A 24901-nucleotide genomic window follows, 5' to 3' on the forward strand; every position below is an offset into this window, starting at 1 on the left:
AAATTCTGCAGTAATAACTGTCTTTTTGTATTCACCACAATATCTTGAAAGTAATTTAAAGCTGCAGGGGAATTAGAGCAAAATACATGTTCCTTAGTTCATGTTTAACATTTGAAGTGATAGATTATTTTATTTAATTTTCATATATATTTGGGGCTATTTAGGCACCTCTTTAAATTGCCTACATGATTTGGAGGAGCGGCACATTCTCTCTAAACTACTATGGATATTGTTCAGAAAAAAAAAACAGGATGCCATAGCTGTCCAAAAACAAATTAAGGCGCACTATTTGAAAGCAAACAGAATCACCAGCCATAAAATATTCCATTTATTTATCTCTTGATTCAACAAATACTCTTTGTCTCACACACCATGATTAGTTGCATTAAATCACAATTGACAGGTTCAACAGGGAGAGAATATCATCCGACAAATACTTTGCATACGACACGAGAAGGACCCACTTGCTTGCACGTTAAAATTCACTCCATCCAGAATGACATTGGAAACACCGAGAAAACAAACCAACCGACGAGCTCTACTGAGGTGGAAAAATAAAAGCACAAAACAAACTGACAAAAGAGAAGTATTATTCAAACAACTACACAGAAGATATTCATGATTTTTTTCATTTTTTTATATACGGTATGTGCACCACCTTGCCCATTTCTACCACACAGTTCAGTTCAATTCACAATTTGGAGTTCCAATTGCCAAAGGTTGTGAAAGGGTACCAAAATATATGGTACAATACCACTTCTACCACAGTGGAATGGCACGAACAGATCCCGATGGAGGCTTTGTAATGTGTGATCGATTAAATTGGAAGATGACATTCACTATGTGGCCTTCCTTTTGGCTACCTTGCTATGATGTCACACAGCTTCTGTAGCGAACACAACCATTACGTTTCCTAAGTGGAAACAAAATCCAGATCAGGATTTATCGTTTCAAACACTATGCGGTGAACCGAACTGGACTCGACTTTTAGTGGATAGGTAGTTACAGATTTGGGCAATGTCCACACAAATACAGGTGTTAAAACACGCACACATACACACAAAAAGGCTTTTTTCGTGCCCTCATGCAAACTCTGGCCAGGGTGGAAATGTTCCAGAATACGGTTTTTATCACTTGCATAGAGATGGATAATACCACATGATTGTGCGATTTTATTTTATTTAAAAACAACAAAATTAATGTGATATCCTCACTTTAAGGGGAAGTCAACTCCAATTTTTTTATACAATATGTTCTATGCACCCCCACTAGTCTAAACCCGGTATCCTGATTAATATTGCATTTGTGGAATATGATTTGAGTAGAAAAATTCAACAGTGCCTCAGCTCAGGTAACAACCAATCAAAGGTCAGCTTACAAACGTCACATTACCAAACCCAGAAAAAAAGATGAGCCGTGATTGGGCATTAATTACCTCAGCCCTGATACTGTGGTGTCATTTTCAGTTGACAGCGAGACGCAAAATGGCTGCCTCCTGAGACAGATCAAAACGCATGGATTTTGCTGCTTAATTCATATTTCATGAACATAATATTAATCAGAGTACTGTGATTAGACTGGTGGAGACGAACAGAACATATTATTGAAAAGAACATTTTTGACTTGACTTCCCTTTTAGGTTGGCTTCGTTTTGTGTAACGGAAGGCATGAATTATATTTTGAGGTTGGTTAGCATTTTGTCACTGCACATTGAAAAGTACATTTCCAAATTTGGCAAGTTTTTGTTTTGCCAGAAAACTGATAGCATAAAAAAATATTTTGAAAACGATTTGGCTATCGGATGTCGTAGTCAGTTTGACCAAACATTTGAGCAAAATGATGCCCTTAAAGCGGGTTCCATATGTGCACACACACGCATATGAACATCCCGCAATTATCATCCAAGTCAGCAAAGGCAAAACTATTCATGTAGATTAGACAAAAAAATTAGGGGATAGCATCAATTACTTTCAGTTAACCGCAGCAACCTTCGGCTTGAGTCGCAAATACTATTGTACTCTTTCTTTGTATTTTCTGTATGTGTTTCTGGATGCCAGATTCTGCCGCTCACAGGTCAGTTTTGGTACTACAACTGACATCGAGGAGACTCTAGATAGGTGGTGGAGGTATCGTTATGCGTGTGGTTAGTCATCTCAAATACACTCCACCACACATTATAAGCACACACATGATGATGAAGTTATTCCTCGTCACGTGAGGGGTCCCTCACATTTCAAAAATGGGTCGTCGTCACGTTACACAAGACATCTGCAATTTGCGACGCATGAAGGATTTAACTGTGTGCTTGCATTTTCCTTGTATATTTGTGATGCCACCTCAGACTCACCTGCTAATAAATCCCGTGTTTAGCCTTGATGAGAAGAGACTCACTTCCTAGGTAATGACGCTCGGCACATTCGTCACCAAGTCACACATTTGAAACTTTTGCTTGATTCTGAGTCCATGACAATGTTTAAAAAAAGTGTACTGCAGGAAATGTGCACCTTCTCACTACATTTACATGGCATCACTGATTTGTATTTTTTATTTGATAAAGCTTTACGGTTGTAAACTTATTTTTATATTTGCATGGTTCTCGTGAACTGATTATTTTCTATGGGGAGAGTAGATATGAATAAATAAGATAGTGACCAGCATTCTGAAACGGAGCGTGTCTAACATTTTTTTTTTTTTTTTAATACGAGCGTTTGTGTGCCTAGTAAAAGCGGTTCTCAGTTTACGGCAGACAGGTACAGGTACGGCAATACTTACAGTCTGAGTTGATTACTGTATATGAGGGGTGCCCAAACATTTTCCTCCAGTGGCTCATGCAGAAAAATGGAAGACTTTCAGGGCCACTTTCTAATTCGTTAACTTTAATTTATCAAACTCGATAAAACTGATCCATCAAGCAATTATATAAGGTAGTTATTTGGAAAAACAGCTTTTTTCTTAAAGGCGATTAGGCAACGAGTCTAGGATTTTTCAGGATAAGGGGGGATGGGGCCACTGCCCTGGAGCCGAACACACGAGATCCGCCCCTGCACTGAGCAACTTGCCACATTCAGAACAAGAACAAGAGCAATCTTTTGGACGCTGACAATTTTTACAGAGGTTATTGAGGCTAAGTAACATGATATGTTCACAAATTGGACCTTGACGTGGCGCAAAAAGTGGCGGAAACCAGTTTTTGCTCCAGAAACTATTTTTTTTTCGCTGTTATGTAGAGAAATTGTGTTACTAGTTTATATGTAGTTGAACTTGTAGTAGACTCTTTTTCTACCTCTCCCCACACAAACACGCAAAATTGTTACTTGGTACTTGTCAATTGTAATTTTTCTATGCCGCAACCCCCAACAAAATGGTTGCCGGGCCACGAATGGCAATGAGCCGTCTACTTTAGAGTTCTCTATTTTAAATTTGTGGCCTTAAAGGTTTTTCATACAAATATTTACTCTAATTTTGACTCCACTATTGCAATAGCGTGGGATAGATCGCATGCAAATTTGGATTATATCGTCGGAAACTGACGATCCTCTGTATTGGTAAATAAACGTGTCTTTTGTCATTTTTTTCAAAACCCAGCGGAAATATTTCCACGTACACTTGTAATTTGGGTCATGTTTCACTTTCTTGACAATTTTGGACCCCACCTTCAGGAAGTTGTATCCTTCCGTCCACTTAACCATTGGAGACTATTTTACACCATGATTGTACAGTTTGTTATTGCACATTTTCACAAAGGCAAAATTAAAAAGATTTCACACACATGATCCTCCTCGCGGGCTTCTTTGTCATCATGACCCACAAAGTGGGGAGCAGAGCGGGCTAGAGGGGGGTTAAAGGTCGTCGCCACAAAGCTCTCAGTCTTGGATATTGTACTTGAATGCCTCTATGAGCCCTTCGATGGAATGGATGAAGCCCGATATGGCGCAAATGCCACCGATGACGAAAATGGCGACGTCGAAGAAGACGTGGTGCCACAGGAGGTTCCTCCACTGGAGCTTCAGGTGAAAAAGGCTCGGCAGCAGGAAGCAGAGGCCGGCGCCCGTCAGGCTCCCGGTCAGACCCATGAGAAGAGCAAAATGGGGGACGAAGACAGCCATGAGCAGGGTGAAGACCACCAGGGCCACTCTGAGGCCCAGACCCCATGATTTTAACTGGCCGCTCGGCCCGTAGCAGTCCGGGAACAAGGCCCGTCCGCCGTCTTGGAACAGCGACTTCTCCAAGACTTCGACAGCGGCAAAGAAAGGCAGCGGGTACGAGAGCAGCGCCTTGGCCACCAGGAAGAGGTTGACCACCGCGCGGATGGCGCTGGGCAGGTTATCCGTGATGACCTCCTTGGTGGCGTCGGCCCACGTCAGGTAGGCCACCAGGGCGAACAGGCCCTTGAGGACACAGGCGGAGATGTGGGTCCAGTCCATCATGCAGTGGAACTCGCTAGGCTTCTGCATGTTGCCCTCCAGGGAGGGGAGGAAGATCTGCGAGGTGTAGCTGAACACGATGATGCCGATGGAGATGGGGAACTTCTTGACGTCAATGTAGAACTTGACCTTCTCCCACGCCCACTCACGAGCCCGCGAAAGACAGTAAGCGATCACCAGGACGTTGATGACAAAGTGGGCCAGCGTGCACAGCAGGCTGAACTTGGACACGGCTTTCAGGTTTTTGAGGAAGGCGCAGGGCAGCAAGGCTGCGGTGGCCACCACTGACCACGCCTTCTGCGAGACGGGCAGTCCCGGGAAGCTGTTGTACATCAGGTTGCCGCTCACCACCACGTACAGGATGCACGTCATCACCAGCTCGATGATCTGGGCCACGTTGACCACGTGGCCGCCCAGCGCGGGGAAACGGGGCGCGCAGCACGCGTTGGCCACGTCCACGTAGGAGTCGCGCACGCGCACCTTGATGCCGTCCTCGTTCTCCTCGTAGAGACACGCAATGAGGATCTTGCCCGTGTAGCAGCACACGACCGCGGCGAAGATGATGAGGAAGAGGCCCAGGTAGCCGCCGTGCAGGATGGCGTAAGGCAGGCCGAGGACGAACATGCCCTGCGGACGAAACAAGCGCGGCCGGGCGGTCACGGACCGTTGTGCAGGCAGCTCCACACACACTTTACGTAATCTCAAAGATATACAGTACGTCAAAGAAGAGAGGGAGCGTTCGGATTACAAGTGGCTACAATCAAACCGAGGAAAAATCCAATCGTGACAATTTAGATTTTTTTTTACGATGAGCCTGTACGACGGATTTTTTTTTTGGCTGTATCACAAAATTGCTCCTTTGGGATGTTAAATATTACCCAGAAATCACTGATAAAAGGATTTACATAATTAGTTTACACTTAATCCCCTTGCCAAAATTGATGATTTAATGACAACGTATACATTCACATAATAATAATAATCATAATAATAATAACGCTTTTTTTATCCCAGGAGTAAATCTTTGAACAGCGGTTTTATATAAATTATATGTTCCATAATATTTTTCATTATTTTATCGTTCGTTTATGCTGATTGGCTGAGAGAAATCACGCATCCTTTCTGTGGTTGAACGCCCACTCATTTTTCCAAATATGGTAATGGCTTGAAAAAAAATGCAATATGATTATTTTTGGATTGCATCCGAAGCAAACAATTAAATACGCGCGTTAACAATGGTGTATTTAACCATAAGTGTGAAATGTTTTCAAGGTGACTCCTGAAGGCCTGATAACGCACGCAGCGTGGGAGGGCCCACTCGCTTCCAAGCACACGACGTACCTGAATGGCGTTAGTGACGTTCCATCCAGCCTCCCAAGACGTGATTTTGGGCTTGTCCTCATCTAGTGATCCCCCAGTTTTGAGGCCCTGGGGCCTGGGGCCAGTACCGTCCCTCTGGTAGTGAGTGTCCCCGTCCTCCAGGCCGCACTCTCCGCCCTCATCCTCCCCCTGGAGGACGTCCATTTGCATGCCTTGCCTGTAGTCATAGTCCAGGTCGTCGCATTCGGCAAATCCCACACCCTCCTCGTCCGTGGCGGCCTGGAAGCCGAGGCGAGCAAACACGCCGCTGACCTTGGCCTGGCTCTTGTTGGAGACCGTGTGGGCCGCGTTGGTCAGCTTGTTGGTCAGCTTGTGGCGGATCAGGTGAGCCATCTTCTCTGCTCGAAAGATTTAATCCAGGAAACAAAGAGGAACTCGCTGGAGAAGATGGAGCAATATGATGGATTATTTGTCTCTTTTGGGGGGGTTCACTGCTGCGGATGCTACAAAGTCATGCCTGTTGTCCTCAAGTCCCAAAACCGACACGCACTGAAAAATCCTCAGCCGCTTCTCTTGGCTCGCTCTTCCATTGTCCGACCCCCCTTAAAAATATTTTTTGTATTAACAAAACAAATTTAAAAAAGATGTCCTCATTTGTCCGAAATAAATAAGTGGAATAATTAAAAAAATATTTGATAGCTTGCTGGTGCAGCGCTGGAATGTGTGACTGCGTTGAGGCGAGAGGACAAGGAGAGAGAGAGAGAGAGAGAGAGAGAGAGAGAGAGAGAGAGAGAGAGAGAGAGAGAGAGAGAGCGAGAGAGAGCGATGGTCAGGTCAGTCACGACAAATCACGTGGAAAGTAAAAAAAATTCCGCAGTTGTCAGTTGGCCCAACGCAGTGACATATTTGACGGGAAAAAAACGCAAAGGCTGCACGCATCGAAGTATTTATTTATTTAGTAAATTCCATTCACATTTTAAGAATTTCGTATGTCTACCCGGATAACACACATTTATTTCTTTATTCAGTATTCCTCATCAGTATGCATAAACTGGCAGAATTTGGATTTATTTATATTTTGATTTAAAAATGCACTTATGACTGAACGGGTGTCTTCTTACTGTTTTATTACTGTTTGTTTAATAAAATGACATAAAAAATGAAATAAATGTATTTTCCCAGATCCCTCATGTTTTTGTTCAAGAACGGTACACATCTAAATTCTGTTATATACATTTCTGAGCATATTTTGGCGTTCTTTTGTTGAGCCTGATATTTCTGGAATACATTTGAACTCCCTTGATTCCGTCTTTCCCTGTACATAATCATATATATTGTTTTTAAGATTATTTATTTTGTGCCTGCAAGTATAAAATACGGCTTATTGTATTTTCCCTTTTAAAATGCGATAGTTCTCTTCTTATCTAACCCGCCACCATTTCCGTACAATAAACCAAAAACAAAGGCTTCCCAAGACAGACGTTTGCTCATGCGTGCACTCGGCAGATTCGTTATTTAAACATCTTGGTTCCAGATGAGCAGCATGTAGCAGCAGCAGGCTGCGAGGACGCAACTCGTTGCTGATATGATGAACATTCCGCAGATGGCCCGCAGCAAGCAAGCACCGTGGACAGCTCCTACCCGCGCTTATGCACGCACACGGGCAATATCCTGCAACGTATTCTACACCAACGCGTTATATATTTATATATATATATATATATATATATATATATATATATATATATATATATATATATATATATATATATATATATATATATAGAGAGAGAGAGAGAGAGAGAGTGATAGATATAGATATAGATATAGATATCTAGCTAGTTACATGAATATTCGCTTCAATATGTAAATAATTAGGATTCTTTTTATTGTACGACATGCACTTGCGGAATGAATCTGTGTAAGGGTAACACTTGGGAACCTCGGCTCCATAATCTGCTGTGACAAGGCTGGGCAAAACTGTCATGATTTCTTTCCCAGCTTACTCGCAAAAAAAAAAAAAAAAAAAAAAAAAAAAAAGTGAACAAAAATGGGGGAAGGGAGAGCACGATGGCTTCATTTTGCGCACGTACGTTTTGAAGCCGAGGAGACTCTTGCTGTGGGTTTGGCCTTAGAAATAACGTTAATAAAATTATCAGCATTTTTACAAAAAAAATGTCACACAGAGGAGGACGTGACTAAATGTAGTAAGAAGCCAGAGGATAAGAGAAAGTTGTGCATATTTTCATGCTTGGCTTGCATGCATTGGCTTCTGTGCATGGCCCAGCTGCTATTTGTGGTCATGCTCACACAGAGTTGGTTTGTGTTAGTGTGTCACCCACGTCTGGGGCTATGTGCACGCGTGAGTGTGTGCGTGTGTGTGTAATTGTGTGCGTGCGTGTGTGTGCTGAGGAGATATAGGGAGAGTCCTCCAGGCATCTCTACCCTCCCCCGTCCCTTCACCATCACATCATGCACAAACTAGATCGGCTGCAAATGTCACATGTTCACGCGCAATGTCAAAATAAATAAAGAGGAGCACGCACTATATTTGGAGAATTAAAAAAAAAATAATTCCACAATTAACTATTTTATATAGGTCTATTTAAAAAGGATTTCATCCACTATTTATTCCATATCGTTTAGAAATTTGATAAAACATTGAAATGTTTGTGTGCGTGTGTGCGTGCGTGGGGATGTGTGTGTGTGTGTGTGTTTTTTTTTGCTTTTTCAAAATGAAGATTTTTTTTATCTGCCTCGGACACATTGATTAATTTTGTCTTTTTCCCTTGAAAAGGGTCTTTTAAATTGGTTACCAGGGCGACCGATTTACCTTCTATCGTTACAAAAAGGATTAATTCTACTCCATATGAGCGTGCTCACACGCGCGCGTGTGTGTGGGGCCCTGATACGGAGGAGCTTAGCTGCAACTCAGCACTGCTGACTGTGAGCAATAATCTCTGATAGTTGCCATGGTCACAGTAATTGGACAGGGTGTGAATGCGTGCGAGCGTGCGTGCGTGTGTGTGTGTGCGTGTTGATATTTCATTGAAATGTAATTCTCTCATCATTGTGTCAGTTGTCTTTTTTTTTTTTACCTGTAAAGTGAAAACATTTAATTTAGTCTCAACTTTCTCATACAAATAAATTAAAATATGGCGGCCATTGTAATTTATTTGTTAATTATTATAGAACATAGAGATTCATGACAGTGGAATGACCCATAGACGGAATTTATGAGCATTGCAAGTTATGAGAGCGCATACATTCATTACGATTTAAAAGCATGCATAGTGACAGGTGCACAAACATTCGAATCACCCTTCAGCCCAAAAAAGGAAAGTATAGTGCTCGAAGGGCCACAGAGTGAAGAAAGCTGGAGTGACAGACTCTCTCGTGGAGGGAGTGTAAGAATGAGTGTGTGTTTATATTGTCATGGAGAGATAGAGGTTAAAGTGCGCGCGTGTGTACGCGTCCGTGTGCGTGATGCGTGGGTATGCGTGTACGCGCTCACAGTCATGACAGGGTGTGGAAGAAAGTCACGGAGGTTGAAGGGGAGGTGGTGGTGGTGGATCTGCAGTGTGCCTCTGAAATATCAAAAGTATCAAATATTTACCAAATGTGACATTGTGCAACTAGTTTAAAAAACGCTTTGTTGTTCTGTTAATGAATTCATATCTACATGCATGTGTCTCATTTCCTCATCCACTCTTGAAGGCTGGAGCAGAGATTCAAACCGCAAACCAGACAGTGAGGTGACGAGTGCCACGAGATTACTTTGATATTAAATCAAAATATACAAAAATATATTATACTATTTTGTATGATAATGACAAATCCACCTCGTTTGTGTTTTGCTTCATTTCGTCTATATGTGAGGAGTGTGTCGTTTGTTGGCAGATTTTTGTTCATTGCTGCAAAATGCTCTCCATGTTTATGGATTTATCTTTATGTATTTGTCATATTTTTTAAATATGCAAATGGCAGCATGCATGCCATGTTTGTGTATTCCAGGCTTGTTTGGGGTCATGTTAATATTAGACAACACCATAATCATTATTTTCATGGAGCTTTTTTTCTTTTACACCACAAGAAAACAAAATACCTCCTTCACCTTTTCCACAAAGGTTAAGGAAAGGTCATAAAATGAAGTTTATGATATTTGACTTTCCACCATTCTCCATGTTTGTCTATTGTATGACAGCACACCAGTCCTTTTTTTTTTTGTGAATTTAGTGCAAAATGTTCACATTTGTGCAGCTCTCCCTTGTCCCTTCTCTCCCCCGCATGCCTCAATGGAGGATAACTGTCCTTTTGTGCCTGGACAAAATGGAGGCATCACAATAGCGCCAGGCTGTAGAAGCAACATGGACACTCATATTAGACCTACGAGGGGTGTACCCGGGGTGTGTGTGTGCGTGTGTGTGTGCGTGTGTGTGTCAGACATGTGATGGCATGTACAGTGTAAGCATAAATTGAGAGGCGAAAAAGTAAGCATGTTTTATGTCCATATGTGTCTATTGGTCATGTAAGCGAGTGTGTCCCTTTGCGTGTGCGTGTGCGTGTGTGCGTGTGAGTGTGTGTGTGTGTGTGAGTTTGAGAGGGTGAGTTGACCCAGATCTGCTTATTAGAATCAGGAAGGAGGGTGGGGGGGGTGCAGCAGTCACTTAGAGCTTTGTGCCTGAGCAGTGAACTGTGCTCATGTTTTGGTGACACACCATCATACAGTATTCTTTCTCCTCACCCACATCCACCCACACACACACACACGTGCACACACACACTTTTCCTGCTTTCATCATCTCTCATCTGCTACCTCAAATGACAGCGCTATCCAGGAAAATAAATGTTTTTCTGTATTGGTGTTTTCCTGTCGTTCATATTAAAGGGCCTAAAGGAACTGATATTGCGTACACACACACATGCACACACACACACACTTGAGTTTTGAAAAGGCAGAAGGCCTCTCCACAAGGGGGAAACATACAAACACCAATGACTTACATGACATAATAAAGATAGATAACCATTTTATTAACCATTGTTTTGGGGCTGCGGGGCACATTAACACGTCCACAGACATGTGTAACCTGGCTTCTTCCTACTTTCCAAAAAGCATGCATGTTTGGGTAATTGAAGCCTTTAAATTGCCTGTACTGTGGGTGCATGTATAAATAAGAATACTTGTTTGGCTCCAGCTCGCCTGTGATTACAGCTCGGTAATGTGGCCTGGAAATAAAATGCCGGTGCGAGTTTATGATTTTCATCAATTTATTCCCCTTAGTTTATAGGATTGGCAAATAACAATGACATGACCCGTCTTGTACTTCACTTCGTTCCCCTGCAGGATATTTTTCCTCTCCAGGAACTTGTTGTTTTCTCCCAGCATTAACTTTCATCAACAGAACAACACATTTGTTTTGGGCTGATAATTTGAAAATAATAGTCACTGATGATGTAGTGGCACATTCAATTGACGTCTTCCTGCTAAAATGACTTTTAAAATGATTTGGGATGGGAATACACTTTAAGCTTATCTGTATGCCTTTTTTCTCTCGATTAGAAAGATTTTTTAGTTTTTATTCTAGCAGAGGACAACACATTGGCCGATTTTTTCATGTCGCTGAAAACTTTAGCCTCTTGGATAAGACCATAATCGAGGGGAAAAAAGAGTTCATAAATGAGTATTATCTTGCTTCTCACAATCGGTAATGCACCCCGACTGTTAATTTGACATTCTAAATGTACGTATCGTCACCTCCGTAGAACCTATAGCGAGTAAACGAAGCAAATTGTGGCGATTAACATGGAACATTCAACTTGGTCATGTATTTCCACTCGGATCTATTTTCCCGTGACACACTTCTAAAATGGCCAACCAGCAGAAGCCGGTGTGCCAAATTTTCTCATTTCGGGATTGTAAAAGTTCTCCCGATCCGATTTTAGACCCATTGGCGGCCTCATGTGGGACAGCGACCCCGATCGTTATCGACAACGGCTCCTTCCAGACCAGGGCCGACTGGGCAACCGTTGACTTGGAGTCTCCGCGGCTGCTCTTTCGGTCGGTGGCGGCGCGCAGCAGAGGAGCCGCCCGCAGCGAGACCCAGATCGGGAACGACATCCCCAACCTGGAGCCTCTGCGGTGGCTGCTCAAGAGTCAGTTCGACCGGAACGTAGTGGTCAACTTCGAGATCCAGGAGCTGATTTTCGATCATGTATTTACACACCTGGGCATCACCTCCGAGGTGAGTGCCATGAACACTTGGGCTGTCGTGTGGATTCACTTATTGATATTTGGAGAAATATTGAGTTGTAATTCTTGATCACAAGCCACACATTAAGCATTTTGTGGTCGCGTTAAATGACATGGTTGACCCTCTCCCACGCTTATTTGATTGTTTTATTGTCCAAAAATGTTTTTTAGACCAATATTTACTTCTCGACGTGATTTTACTACTGTGTTAGTCTACATTAGTGATTTTATATGTACTGTATGTTCTGACCTGATCAAAAATTCGGGTTACGTAACTGTCGACGAGCTTATTTCAAGAAATTACAGCGTTTCATTTCTTTATTTAAAGTTCACTCATGATATGAGCAGCCCTGACCTTACTGGCTCGTGTACTTTAGGGCCATGTGGAGCATCCCATCGTGCTGACTGAGGCACCCTGCAACCCTCTGCACTGCCGCCAGATGATGTCGGAATTGCTGTTCGAGTGCTACGGCGTTCCACACGTCTCCTACGGAGTGGATGCCTTGTACAGCTTTCATCACACCAACAATCAGAGGAACCTGCGGCCACCGCAGACCGGGATCGTTTTGTCATCGGGTTACCACTGCTCGCACATCCTGCCTGTTCTCAACGGCAGGTGAGGGATATTTGTGTCCTCTTCTGTTTGTTGTCGAATTAGAAAACATTATTTTTATTTAATTTGTCTGGGTGTAATTCTATATAAGCAAAATCACAATTAAAAAAATGTAAGCCTCTCTGATAGTGTCACTCAAAACACGAGTAGGGCCTGATTACTTGTATTTTTTCTTACTGCTTTTTATTAAGAACCTAACTCCCCAGTGTTGTTCTGATGACGCTCTCATTTTGACATGGCCTCCCCTCTAGATTGGATGCGGTCAACTGTAAGCGTGTGAATGTGGCGGGAGGACAAGCAGCAGCCTACCTGCAGAGACTCCTCCAGCTCAAATATCCGGGTCACTTGGCCGCCATCACACTCAGCCGCATGGAAGAGCTTCTGCATGAACACAGCTACACCGCTGTGGATTATCAAGAAGGTACAGTGGGAGGCCGCCTAGTCATAAGTAGAGAGTGAATCTCAACTGCAGTTAGAATTTAACTTATCTGTTATGCTAACAAAAGCTAAACGATGCATTTTCTTGCACTTGTCTGCAGAGTTAGAAAAGTGGCGCAGCCCGGATTTTTACGAACGCGAGGTTCACCGAATGCAACTTTCTTTCTCGGGCAAGTTGCCCGGCGGCTGCGTGAGCGTGGAGGAAAGGCAGGAAAGGAGAGCGCAGCAGCTCAAGCGGCTGCAGGAGATCAACGCACGACGCCGGGGTGAGAAACTACATCAGGACCAGGAGAGGCTGGACAGACTGATGGCCGTACAGGTACGAAACGTCTTGTCTGTCTTCTCACTCAATCAGTCGTCTTTTTTCTGTAGGAGTTGTTCTCATTACGGTCGCAGGTGAGTGGAGCATATCCCAGCTGATTTTGGGCAAGCACAGGGAGAACTTGCAAACATCCCCTTAAGCAAGCATAAGGAAAATTAATAATCATCTAGTTATCCCTCACTGTTCACTTTTTCCTGAGAAGTAGGACTTAAATCCCAGCAGTTAATACTGGACAATATTTTATGTAGCTGATCAGCTGGGGGTTCGAAAAGAGTCGACTGTTACAAAACATTAACTGTGAAAGCTATCGCTTCTGAGACAGCCATTTTAATTACCCACTGTGTGCAATTGTCGATAGGGTTTGTAACAGCGCCCTCTGTTGGTAGAAATACTAATTGCAAGAAGCAGGCAAGCAACACAAGTAATAATAATCCATCCTTTATCTGATCCGCTTCTCCTCACGAGGGTCTCGAGGGTGCTGGAGCCTATCCCAGCTGTCTTCGGAGTACACCCTGAACTAGTTGCCAGAATCGAACCCTGCACCTCTGAACTATGAGGCCATCGTGCTAACTAGTCGGCCACAGTGCCGCCCAGTAATCATAAGAATTCATCTGATTTATGTTGCACTGTTCTAAACACTGGTTCATCTGCAGCAAGTCCTCCACCATGTGTGTGTCTCTGTGTAGGAGCTGCTGGAGGATGGCTTATTGGATCAGTTCCACAAGAGTTTGGTGGAACTCAACATGGATTCAGCCGAGGAGCTGCAGTCGTACATCAGCAAACTGCAGCTGGCTGTGGAGCAGGGACGCCAGAAACTGCTGCACAGCGATGGCGCCGAGGGAAAGACAGAAGTGAGGCGGACGAAGACGTGTCTGAAGTTTCAGAACCCGGAACTGAGACGGACATGGTGCCTTTCTCGCTTTTGCCACCAGGTGTCCGAGTTGGAGCAGCACATGGAGGAGGGCGACGGCATGGCGATGATGTATCCTGACTTCTCGGAGGACACGCTGACGGAAAAACTCAACGTTAATGTGGTCCAGGTATGGTGGAACTTTCTAGATCATGAAAAAAAAAACATGTAGTCTGTTATTACAAGTGAGAATTACTTCATGAATGCAGGGGGATTCTCAAATTAGTTACATTACTGATTACTTTATTTTAAAAGTAACTAAGTTAGATTACAAGTTACTTATTTGTTATCTTCAAAATTTGCTGACAACCCCGTTTAACATAAAATTGACTACCGGTTTTGCCAATACTTAACTGGAAGTACATTTTTAACCGAAACAGTCAAGAATAATGTTTTTAATTAAAATAAAGACAAGCTTTTTGACTTAACGCAAATATTTTTTTTATAAGTCTTTATTGATTTAACATAAATGACTATGGTATTTTATCAAAAAAAAATAAAAAATAAATAAAATAGTAAATAGTCTTTCTACCCTTCACTTGACATAAATGCTTTTTTAAGGCAGTCAGTCTTGTTTTTTTACTCATTTAACTTTGGATATTGTCATGGCAAACAACATTTATTCTGTTCATTATTTGTAAATATCATGATTACCTTTGGGGACTTCATAAAATCACACACGTTTGGGGGTCTTTAAGCTTTAATGTTCTACAATCCTTGTTTTATTTATTTTTTGACATACTGGGAGTATTTTTGAATGTAAAACTTTGTCAGCAGCACGGAGTGAGATTGTAAATGTTTTTACAGCGTGAAAACGTGAATCGCTCTACTTCCATTATTTTTCATGTGGTCAAAACGGCTGGCCTGCTTCTATTATTATTTGTTGTGACCCTGCTAAGTAACCTTAGTCAAATTACCTTACTGAGAAAAGCTGCACGTTCAATTAGTCAACTTGTAACTGCAAAAAATGGACATGGTAAAGTAACGTGAGTTACTCGCATCGCTGCTCGTGAATGTAAACATGTCAAGACGACTCTCGCTCACACGTAAAGGTGACTAAAGAACAATCTTTCTTCAGCCGGCCTTCAATATGGCAGAATACCATCAACTGTTTGTGGGCACGGAGCGTCTACGCTGTCCAGAGATCCTCTTCCAGCCCTCGCTGACTGGAGAAGACCAGATGGGGATGATGGAGACACTTCAGTATGTGTTGGCCAGGTAATGATGCAGTAAATCCCTCACGGGAGAAATAAAGTGTAAAATCGAATCTTGCCTTCCATCCAAATCCTGAACCCGTTTGCAGTGTGTAGGTGAGTAAAGTACATGGTTTGACATAATCTTTTTTCTTCTTGGCCCTGACCCCTCGCATTCCATACGCTGTCCACTATGCACTCAAATTGAATGTGGCAAAAAACGTCAGTTTTAGTAGGTCGCTGTGGAAATGAAAAAAAAAAAGACAAATAATGTCACACACTATGAGCTGGTTTGGTTGTTAAATATTGGTAAATGATTAAAGTAGCTTTTGCTTCGTTTCCTTTCGATGGTCAGGTATACACCTGAGCAGCAGGAGGCGCTGGTGAGCAATGTGTTCCTGACTGGAGGAAATATGCAATATCCGGGGATGAAAGAAAGGATGGAGAGGGAGCTGCTGGCCATAAGACCCTTCCAGTCTCACTTTAAGGTACTTCATTGTCGCCCTAAATTTTTGCCGTGTATGTTGTCAGGGTTATTCAGTGTTTCACAAAAGTCAGTGCACCGTTTTTTCCCTCGAAATTCACACACATGCAACGATTTATGTGCAAACTAAAAAAATGGCCTCTAGATGGCGGCAGCAAGCTTCCCAACATCTGACTTCCATCAGTTGACTTTTTTAGTAGAAACTTAGATTCGTATTCAATTGCAAGTTTCCTCATGGTTCGTTAAAAAATGTCTGACTCCCTATTTTTCCACACACAACTGGCCAAATGATGTACTTTAAGCCGTCTTGCTCTGTGTTGGGCTCTTTCCCCCCCAGGTGACCATGGCGAGGCAGCCAACCTTGGGCGCATGGCTGGGGGCAAGAGACTGGGCCTTGGAGCACCCTCCCGGTTGTGGTGGAGTCGAAGAGGCGGGATGGATCAGCCGGCAGGACTACGAGGAGAAGGGAGGCGAGTACCTCAGCGAGCACTGCGCCTCCAACGTCTTTGTCCCCATCAAGATTAACAAGACGCTTCCCGCACGGCCGGCCGAGCCCTCTGTTACCTTGCCGACGGGAGCTTCTGGACCGGTGACGTCCGCTCTCGTTTCCACTTCTTCTACTTCAGATGCTCCCATGGTTTCATCCTAATGTGACACTGGTAACTGTGACTGCTTATGTATGACTGCATTTGTGTGCAGGATCATGTAAAAGTTGCAAAGCTCTTTAGAGGGCAAGAAAGGTAAAGCTTTTTTGCGTGTATATGTGGCGTTTCATTGTTTTCCACTTTATGTCAAGTGAGGGTGGGGTTAAAAAAACAAACAAACATTTTTTGGGGAAGTGCAGGAACGGAGGCAAACTGGTGAGAACAATTAAGTCGTGCAACTCCCGGTAACTTTAACGTGGACACACACAACTTTATGATGTCATCATGTCAAAGTCTACTGCAACGTAAATTGTTGTTAAACACGTCTACACGTAACCAAAGGGTGAATAAATGCTGCTATTTTGGTTAGCAACTTAGTTCGAATGGGCTCAGCAGTTAACCCCTTTTTTTTTTTTAACAATAGCATCGATGAAGTGAGATACATCCAGTGAAAATCTTTTTTTGACAAAATGGTGGGGGGGGTTGGAAAATGCCAATTTGAGGAAGGTGTTTTACTTTCGGAAATGGATGATACACCCAGCAATTAGTAAGGGCAGGAAATTCATTTTATGAAATGACAATGGAATGAAATGTGTACCATATTCGTATACTACTATTATAAATCTAGAGGCAAGGATTACACTGGTTCCGTTTTATTTATATATATATATGTGTACACCACTGTATATTTGTAAATAAACCTCTTTTTTAAGTAGACTTTGTTACTAAACAATACTTACTCAGCAAACAAGATTTTTCCATCTTTACCTGAACTCCTCCCCATGTTTGTGCAACACTTAAATTTGAGCTTACCAAATAGTTACTGACTGTTTTGCAGAACAATCAAGACTCAAGAATACAAGCTGGGACTTTTTTTAAACAAATGTACAGAACTCTCAAAATGAGACGAGCTTTTCCAAGCAATGAATGTTCGCAATTTGGTTATCATTCATGTTTGCTCAGAATATAGTAGTCAACTCCCAAAAATATTTGCATGGAAAACAATCATAAAATAATAAAATGTAAAATAGTAAATACAGTGAGAACTGGGCGCCCCTCTTTGTGCCACATGATGCTGTATTCTTACGCACTGCACAAACTTATTCATGAAAAAAAATTAACAGATTAATCCAGTGCTTCTCAAATATTGGGGCGAGCCCTCCTGGGGGGGCGCGTGTGACCCTGGGGAACTTGCTTTTTTTTTTTTTTTTTGCTGTACTACAATGAAGTGTAATTACACTTCCATTCCAGTAGTTGGCAGTGGCACTCTCATTGCCCATTGTGCGCAGCAAGTATTAAATCTGCGGTGTAGGTTTGTTTTGCAACGAAAATGCTATTATTTATAGTTGCGGCGGTGAGTGGGTGGTGGGGTCGGGCCGAATTGTTTTCTTCTTGCTGGGGGGGCGTAACAGAAAATAATTGAGAAGCACTGGATTCATCTATTGTTAAAATAAATGTGTGTGTGCGCGTTTGTGTATGGATGCATGTATATGTGTGTGTGTTTGTTCTGTCGGCTTTATACTGCAGGTGTATTTGCTCAACACAGACAGTGCATGTTGTCAACCTGGCAGACATCTGCAGTCTAATAGTGTTAAGTAGTGTGAAACTGCCACCGTTCAAGCTTCAAACCCTCCGCCAGCCTGTAACTGTTTCTACTCAAACCACACACACACACACACACGCTCAGCAGGGGCATAGGGAGGCTAATCGTAGCCAAACCAGTCTTGTGAGTTGTGACTGCAGGATGTTTGGCTCAAATTTAACAAGGTCGATTAAAAAAAGGAAAACAAGTCAATCTGTATGTATTTATTTTGGTGGCTGCAACCCTTCTTGACGTAATGATGGGTAAAAGAAAACTGCTGGTGCAACCTGATGACGTTGCAAAATGGTTCATTTCAAGTTCAAGTGATACGTTTTTTCCGAAGATGAAAGGTTGGTTTGTACCCCCTTTATAATTCACCTTTGCCCCCCCCCCCACTCTTTTGTTTAAGGTCAAAAGTCGGATGTACTGCCCCGACGAATGCATTTTTAACTAGTGATCTCTTTATGTCAATTAGGTGCATTTATGTTGAGCGGCAGTCTTCCAGACCAGGCACTCTCTACTCAATGTGCTTCACAAATGCAAGATTTCTAGAGCATTTAAAAGGTTTGTATCATGCAATTTTTAGCTTTCCACAGTTAATTATCGGCATATATATGATTATGTATTACTTTTGAAACAATGACGATCTAATATGAAGTATCACTTCCGAGGCTGTTTTTCACACATTTGTACTAATATTATGTCTTCATTTTGCTTGACTTATTTACAAATATTTTTTCCCCAATTTTTGCATGTTGTTTTTTTTCACATATTCACATTACAATATACGACAAAGATTCAAACTTCTCCTACCCTGCCAAAAATGTTCAGCCAATTTTTGCCCATTTGTATTTCTGTTATTAAGTTAAACAAATCCCGGTACTATATGACAAAGTATTGTAGAACAGTCCATCTTTTTTTATTGTTGTAAGAAATAAGGGACCAAAAAAGAAGATATTTTATTCATTTTGTATTTTTTAATTAATCGACTAATTAATCGGTTATCATAATTTTAGTCTGCCAAAAATCCCCCCCCACCCACAAAAAAAAAAAACCCACTATGTTGACCGACCTAGATCAAATATTTAAAAGATATATGAGGGATGTGGTCTCTTTTTGTGTTTTTGATTGGACAAGCTCATGTTTACATTATGCGTGAAAGGACAGGTGGATGTTTCTCTTTGTTCTTGCTGCAGCTCCTATTGACGATGTTCCAAAAAAAAACAATCGTTTTCTTTCTGATTTGTCCTAATGAGACGCATAACGTGTTGGATGCGATCCATAATTATGTTTTGCGTTACCTTAGTTACGAAGACCACTTAAAATAATTCAACGTTGATTGGAGTACATTGGTGCAATCACATGAGGAGGTTACAAATACTTATTTCTTTATATTTATTACTTGATTGATACTGTAGTGGAAACAAATAAATGCTATATCTGCATATCTTTGAGTACCCCGTAAAGCTCTATTCCAGTTTTATTTACATTCTTTTGTTTTAATTATTATTTTACTTTTTCAAGCCGCTGGAGCGTCATTCCTGCCTCACTTTTTATTTGTTTTTGCAGCTCTCCATTCAGCTGCAGTTCTCGTGAAACTTCACATCTTCCTGTGCTGTTTCTGTAAACACATATGTTCGTGAGTGAGAAGGTCGACATGGACACCATCGTTTGTGCGCCTTCCCATTTCCTCCAGTTTTCTCCCAAAGGGCCCTGAAGTCAAGGAAGCGAGGGAGCAAAGCTCTCTACGGGAACTTCCGCAACTTCACAGCATCCTCATTCGATAAGAATCATTGTCAATTTTTTTTTTTTTATGAACCAGTGTCATTAAAAACCTTGGAAAGACAAAACAGTGCAATTTGTGGCACCAACAAAAGATCTGAGGCAGCTGTAATCAGATATAAAAGGACCTGTTTCTCCTCCCACCCCTCGTCCTGCCTCCTTCAGTTCAACAGGTCTCGATGTGAACGAGCTAACGAACTAACTGGGACCGAGCAAATGCAAGGAGCTGATTCAAGACCACCCTTTGTTTAAAAGTAGAGCAGTGCAATGATATTCCGGACAGCGGTGGAACATGCCAAGAAGCACCCCGGTGTAAGTCATCAAATTTATTTCTGCAAAATGACTTTTTTTATGCATTTGGTCAGAAGCTCTGAGGTACACGGATAATATATTTAATGCGCTGATATGATGAAGTTGATTCGATTAAAAGAGATAGATGCGTGGAAAAAAAAACATTGAAAGAAAGAAAAGCCACAATGTTCTGGGAAATAACTTGAAACGGACAAAAGATAAATGGAAATCAGGCATTGTTTTATTTTAGAGGTCAAAGAGAATGATTTCAAAAAAAAAGTGGCCTGGACAAAAAAAACAAAATACGGTGTTATACATTAACTTCAGATTTTGTCGGATGCCTTTGCTCCAGATGCCTTCTCCAGATTTGATGTTTCAGCTCCTTCTCCAGTTGTGCAATCGAATTAGGATCAGGACTCTTCAGAGCAGGCCGATGTTTTGTTCTTTGCCATTTTAGCTGTGTGTTTTGGATCTTGATTTTATTTGTCCGGGATGCTTTCATAGTCTTCAGATTTCACTGGATTCAAGACACCATGTGGCGCTTGCAGCAAAACAGCCTCAGAACATAACAAGTGCTCCGACAGGTTTCTCAGTAGGCACACTGCTATTTTTCTTTGTGCACATTGCATTGGCAGAATTACCTTTCCATTCAAGGAAGAGAAAAAAAACATAATTGTCACTGAAGTAACTTAAAAGTGACAGACTGATTGCCAAAATGCATACTGATAAGCCACACATCTCCTGGGAAAACGTGCTTAAGACAGAAAACATTTTGGCAAGTCACATCAGTTCCGTGTTCATGGATAGAAGCATATAAAGAAAAACTGTTCCTACCGTGAAACATGGAGGAGGCTCAGTTATGTTTTGGGGCTGCTTTGCTACACCCAACACTGGATGGCTTGAGTTTGTGCGGGGTCCAATAAAATCTCAAATGTGCTGGCAAGTGTCAGAAAGCTTGGTTTCCGTCGCAGATTCTGGGTCATTCAAAGTAAGCAGCTCGAAATAGCTAAGCTGGGCAAACAATAATATGTTGAACTATTTTGAAGAGTCCTAAACTAAATCCTATGAAACATCTGTGGAAGGATCTGAGAATTACGGAGAAGTCGTCGTAAAATTATGAACTAGCTGGAGCAGGAGTGGAGCAAAATCCGTGTGGACAGGCACGCAACTGACGAGTCTCATTAAGAGTTAACAAAATAACGATTGCAGTAGCGGCCACAAGATGCAAAGTTGTGAGTGCCATAACTTTTGTTAAAGCCAAGCTAAGTTCGTTATTTTTATTTATTTTTCAATAGATCTGTGGGACTATATAAAAAAAAATGCCTGTTTCTTTGAAGAATGTATGATAAGGCTTGTCATGAATTTGTTTCTATGCAGAGCAGTTTTGCTTACTTCTTTTGAGGAGCAACTTTTTAATTTTGAAAAGTAACCTGAAGCAAAAGTTTTATTAAGCAAAAAAAATATGACAATATAATGAATGAACAATTGATTTTCTTTTTTTTTAAACACATAATCAACATGTTTTATTTCTTAAATTTAAAATTATGCATGGCAATAAATTTCCTTTTCTTAGTCTATGAGCACAAGAAGCACAAGATTTATTTTTTAAAAATCTGTCTTTTTCTGAATGGGTTGTATGGTCATATAGCAAAGCTAAATCGATCTACTGAAAACATTTGTTGTGCAGACTTCAAACGTCCAAATCAAAACTCAGGATTCTATTTGACAGACAGACAAAAAAACCAACATTATTTATATAGTAAATATTGTGTACTATAGTCCTTTTAATCTTTTCTCCTGGACGACATAATATAAGATAATTATTTGTGCAAAAGAGAATTAATCACGAACAGAATTCGACAGGTTTGTGAACAATTTGAGAGAAATACGCCTTTTGTGCTCAGAAAAAGTCTTGTCTCTTTTGATTTCAGCTCATAAAAAATGTTCAGTTTTTTTGTTGAGTATATTTTGTTAATTGACTGCATCTTTTCTCCATCAATTGATTCTCACTTTGTTGTCGTTTTGCCTTCATTAGTGATTAGTCAAAGCAGCATGAAGATGTGTTTGGAGGTCTAATCATGTCCCATCTCATTTGATGTAATTCCTTAAGTTAATTGGCACTTGGCATGGTGCACTTTGAAAAAGAGCCAAAGTGTGAGAGGTATGCGAGACTCATCGCGCTGTAAACAGCCCAACTGACAAAACCATTTTGGGGGGGCGCCAAACCAGCTAACTGCACGGGAGAGTATTTTATATATATATGTTTATTTATGGATGAATTTATTTCCAATGTGTTCTGATGTCAGAGAGCTCTTTCTTGTAACAATTTTTATTTCTTGTTGACTCATTTAATCCCAGCCATTTTCACTAGTGGAAACCCCTCAATCCCAGCGTTTTTCTGGATTTTGACTGGTTTTGCAACGCCAACAGAATATTCTGTTTTAATGCTAGAAAAACACGGAGCTATAACGCAAAAAAAAAAAAAAAGGCTAAGACGTATAAATACGTCTTTGGGAGGCGGGGACTACGTTTTTGAAAAGGTCTCTGTATGTTTTATGGGTGAGGATCACTGACGTAGATCGACTTTTATGTGTGTAAATAACCAATTAAACAAACTATTAGACATCTTTGTTTTTTCATTATGATAATTATTAGGACGAGGATGAGAGGATGATTATGTTTTTGATAATATTGGTAATTTACGATTAGCGTGTGCGCTTTTCAGAGAGAAGATTCATGCACTTTTTTTCTCTGTGTTGGCTCTCTCAGCTAATCCCTCAGTTTTTCTTCATCTGTTTGGGAATGGGCGGCGCAGGTCTATACCTGGTCCGACTGGCCAAAGGACCTCATGTCACGTAAGGACCTTGACCTGGTGATAACGCATGACGTCAGTGAATTGTGGGAAAATAATTTGTTGCCCAAATGAAGAATGAGAAATAAGCGGCCTACTCCATTTCCGGATTGATGAATTAATTGATTGCTGTGTAGCCCAATTCTAATAACGATTGTCAAATTAAAGAATGATGATCAGAGATTAATATTCAAAATTCTCTCTGTGTGTTTTAGCTGGAATAAAACAAACAACCCTGAGCCCTGGAATAAACTTGACCCCACATATCAGTACAAGGTAATATCGCAACCACTCACTCTCACACTCAAATGCATCAAGACAAAATGAACGAGCCTCTGAACGTTGCTCTTTTGTGCTTTAGTTTGTGGCCATCACTACTGATTATAAAAATCTGAAGAAGGACGGACCTGAATTCTAAATTGTCTCCTCCACGCCCAGGCAGTCCAAACAGTCGCATGGAAATATTGTAACTAGTAACCACATCACATTTACTTTCGTTTTAAATGTTTTAAAAATGTGAGTTTGTTCTTAAGGAATAAATAAAATGGGGGAAATATTTCCCTTTTTTTACTGCCCCTTTCTTATATTCATCATTCGTAATTCAATATAAAGATGACATAGAACAAAAAAAAAATTAAATTGCATGTAGAGTATACAAAATGATGGTTCGCTGTTGAGTCTGCCCACCCAATAAGTGTGAAACTACATAACCAAGTAAATATTGTTTACAATATCTGCCTACAGTATTTGTGAAAACGTGGCCGTGAGCGTGCCATGCTGCAATGCCTCCCCTGGTAGCCGTTATTACGAAAGCCGTAATCTACTTTCGTGTCAGATGGAACCATACAACAACATGCTCTGGTGTTAAGGATTACAAAGCTCACACATTCAAACAGAAATTTAATTTTCTCACATAATAAATTTATTTGCCATTTGATTACCAATTTAATAAACAGCAGTTATTAATTGATTATTAAAATATTTGTCAGGCGTGAATACTAAAGCACAAATCATAGGAGACATGGCTGTCATGGTAACATACAACCATCCATTTTTTTGGTCAGTTGTGTGAGGTGAACTCTATCTCAGCTGACTTGGACTGGACTCGATGATTGGTGTCAGATAGGAATCTTTTTCCACGATACGCTATATAGGTACAGCTGTTAACTGTGTGTGTGAGTCACCATTACCACCTAGAGCTGTGTGTGCACAGCACAGCATGCTTGTCATTCAAGCTTCTTTTGATCAGAGAGAGAGAGAGAGATGCAGCACTCTCGCCTGCAGGGTGCTCTCGATATACTAAAAGTAAGCACAAACACGCACACACACCATTAATAGTCCGAAGAATTAAATAATTGAAAGTATACTGTATATGTCCCATAGATTGGAAATTGACCCTTCATATTAGCATCAAACCTGTACAGCACAGCATTTGGAACATCCATCCATCTATAACTTTGTGCGAGAGGCGGTGTGCAGCTGCTATTGGAAAAAACAATCATTCACCCTCATATATTCACACCAATTGACAAGTTAAAGTATTCAATTAACAAACATGCATGCTTTGGGGGTGTGGGAGGATGTGGTAGTAGCTTGAGAAAACGACGCACTAAACATTAACAAGATTTCTTCTTTTTTTTTTTTTTGGGGGGAGTTTGGCGGGCCGGATTACAACGTTTAACAGGCCGCATGTGGCCCCCAGGCCGTAGTTTGCCCACACCTGATGTAAGTGATCTGAATGAAAAGTGTTTCCTTTTAGTCCAAAATGGGTTGAAGTGAGGTCCGTCTGCGGGT

At 41.4% G+C, this 24901-nt stretch overlaps 3 protein-coding genes across 3 annotated transcripts; 2 read left to right on the top strand and 1 right to left on the bottom strand.

Annotated features, from left to right (window-relative positions):
- Positions 1–313: 313 nt before the first annotated feature.
- On the bottom strand, positions 314–6493 carry LOC148340018 (vesicular inhibitory amino acid transporter-like). The gene is made up of 2 exons (XM_088291662.1): positions 5766–6493; positions 314–5051 (listed from the first exon to the last, which is right to left on the bottom strand). Exons 1-2 carry the CDS (start codon positions 6135–6137, stop codon positions 3864–3866), a joined length of 1560 nt encoding a protein of 519 aa, XP_088147788.1. The 5' UTR covers positions 6138–6493; the 3' UTR covers positions 314–3863.
- A 5080-nt stretch (positions 6494–11573) lies between these two features.
- actr5 (actin related protein 5) lies at positions 11574–17318 on the top strand. Its single transcript, XM_088290973.1, has 9 exons — positions 11574–11989; positions 12375–12613; positions 12862–13031; positions 13150–13367; positions 14057–14221; positions 14303–14410; positions 15359–15498; positions 15829–15961; positions 16295–17318. Exons 1-9 carry the CDS (start codon positions 11615–11617, stop codon positions 16604–16606), a joined length of 1860 nt encoding a protein of 619 aa, XP_088147099.1. The 5' UTR covers positions 11574–11614; the 3' UTR covers positions 16607–17318.
- Positions 17319–20115: 2797 nt separating this feature from the next.
- Positions 20116–23680, top strand: LOC148340020 (cytochrome c oxidase hypoxia associated subunit FA4L2-like). The gene is made up of 4 exons (XM_088291113.1): positions 20116–20277; positions 23026–23111; positions 23323–23383; positions 23469–23680. Exons 1-4 carry the CDS (start codon positions 20233–20235, stop codon positions 23523–23525), a joined length of 249 nt encoding a protein of 82 aa, XP_088147239.1. The 5' UTR covers positions 20116–20232; the 3' UTR covers positions 23526–23680.
- The last annotated feature ends 1221 nt before the right edge of the window (positions 23681–24901 follow it).

This window comes from Idiotropiscis lumnitzeri, chromosome 3 (assembly GCF_059441095.1).
Source record: "Idiotropiscis lumnitzeri isolate Australia: NSW breed Sydney's pygmy pipehorse chromosome 3, RoL_Ilum_1.0, whole genome shotgun sequence".
In the NCBI taxonomy this organism is placed as follows: domain Eukaryota; kingdom Metazoa; phylum Chordata; class Actinopteri; order Syngnathiformes; family Syngnathidae; genus Idiotropiscis; species Idiotropiscis lumnitzeri.

Excerpts from the sequence above, each read along its gene's own strand:
- LOC148340018 (XM_088291662.1), bottom strand. The coding sequence starts at position 6,137 with ATGGCTCACCTGATCCGCCACAAGCTGACCAACAAGCTGACCAACGCG. Across the intron at positions 5,052-5,765 it reads ACGTCACTAACGCCATTCAG|GGCATGTTCGTCCTCGGCCT; the intron begins GTACGTCGTGTG and ends TTTCGTCCGCAG.
- actr5 (XM_088290973.1), top strand. The coding sequence starts at position 11,615 with ATGGCCAACCAGCAGAAGCCGGTGTGCCAAATTTTCTCATTTCGGGAT. Across the intron at positions 11,990-12,374 it reads ACCTGGGCATCACCTCCGAG|GGCCATGTGGAGCATCCCAT; the intron begins GTGAGTGCCATG and ends CGTGTACTTTAG. Across the intron at positions 13,368-14,056 it reads ACAGACTGATGGCCGTACAG|GAGCTGCTGGAGGATGGCTT; the intron begins GTACGAAACGTC and ends GTCTCTGTGTAG.
- LOC148340020 (XM_088291113.1), top strand. The coding sequence starts at position 20,233 with ATGATATTCCGGACAGCGGTGGAACATGCCAAGAAGCACCCCGGT. Across the intron at positions 20,278-23,025 it reads ATGCCAAGAAGCACCCCGGT|CTAATCCCTCAGTTTTTCTT; the intron begins GTAAGTCATCAA and ends TGGCTCTCTCAG. Across the intron at positions 23,384-23,468 it reads ACCCCACATATCAGTACAAG|TTTGTGGCCATCACTACTGA; the intron begins GTAATATCGCAA and ends TTTGTGCTTTAG.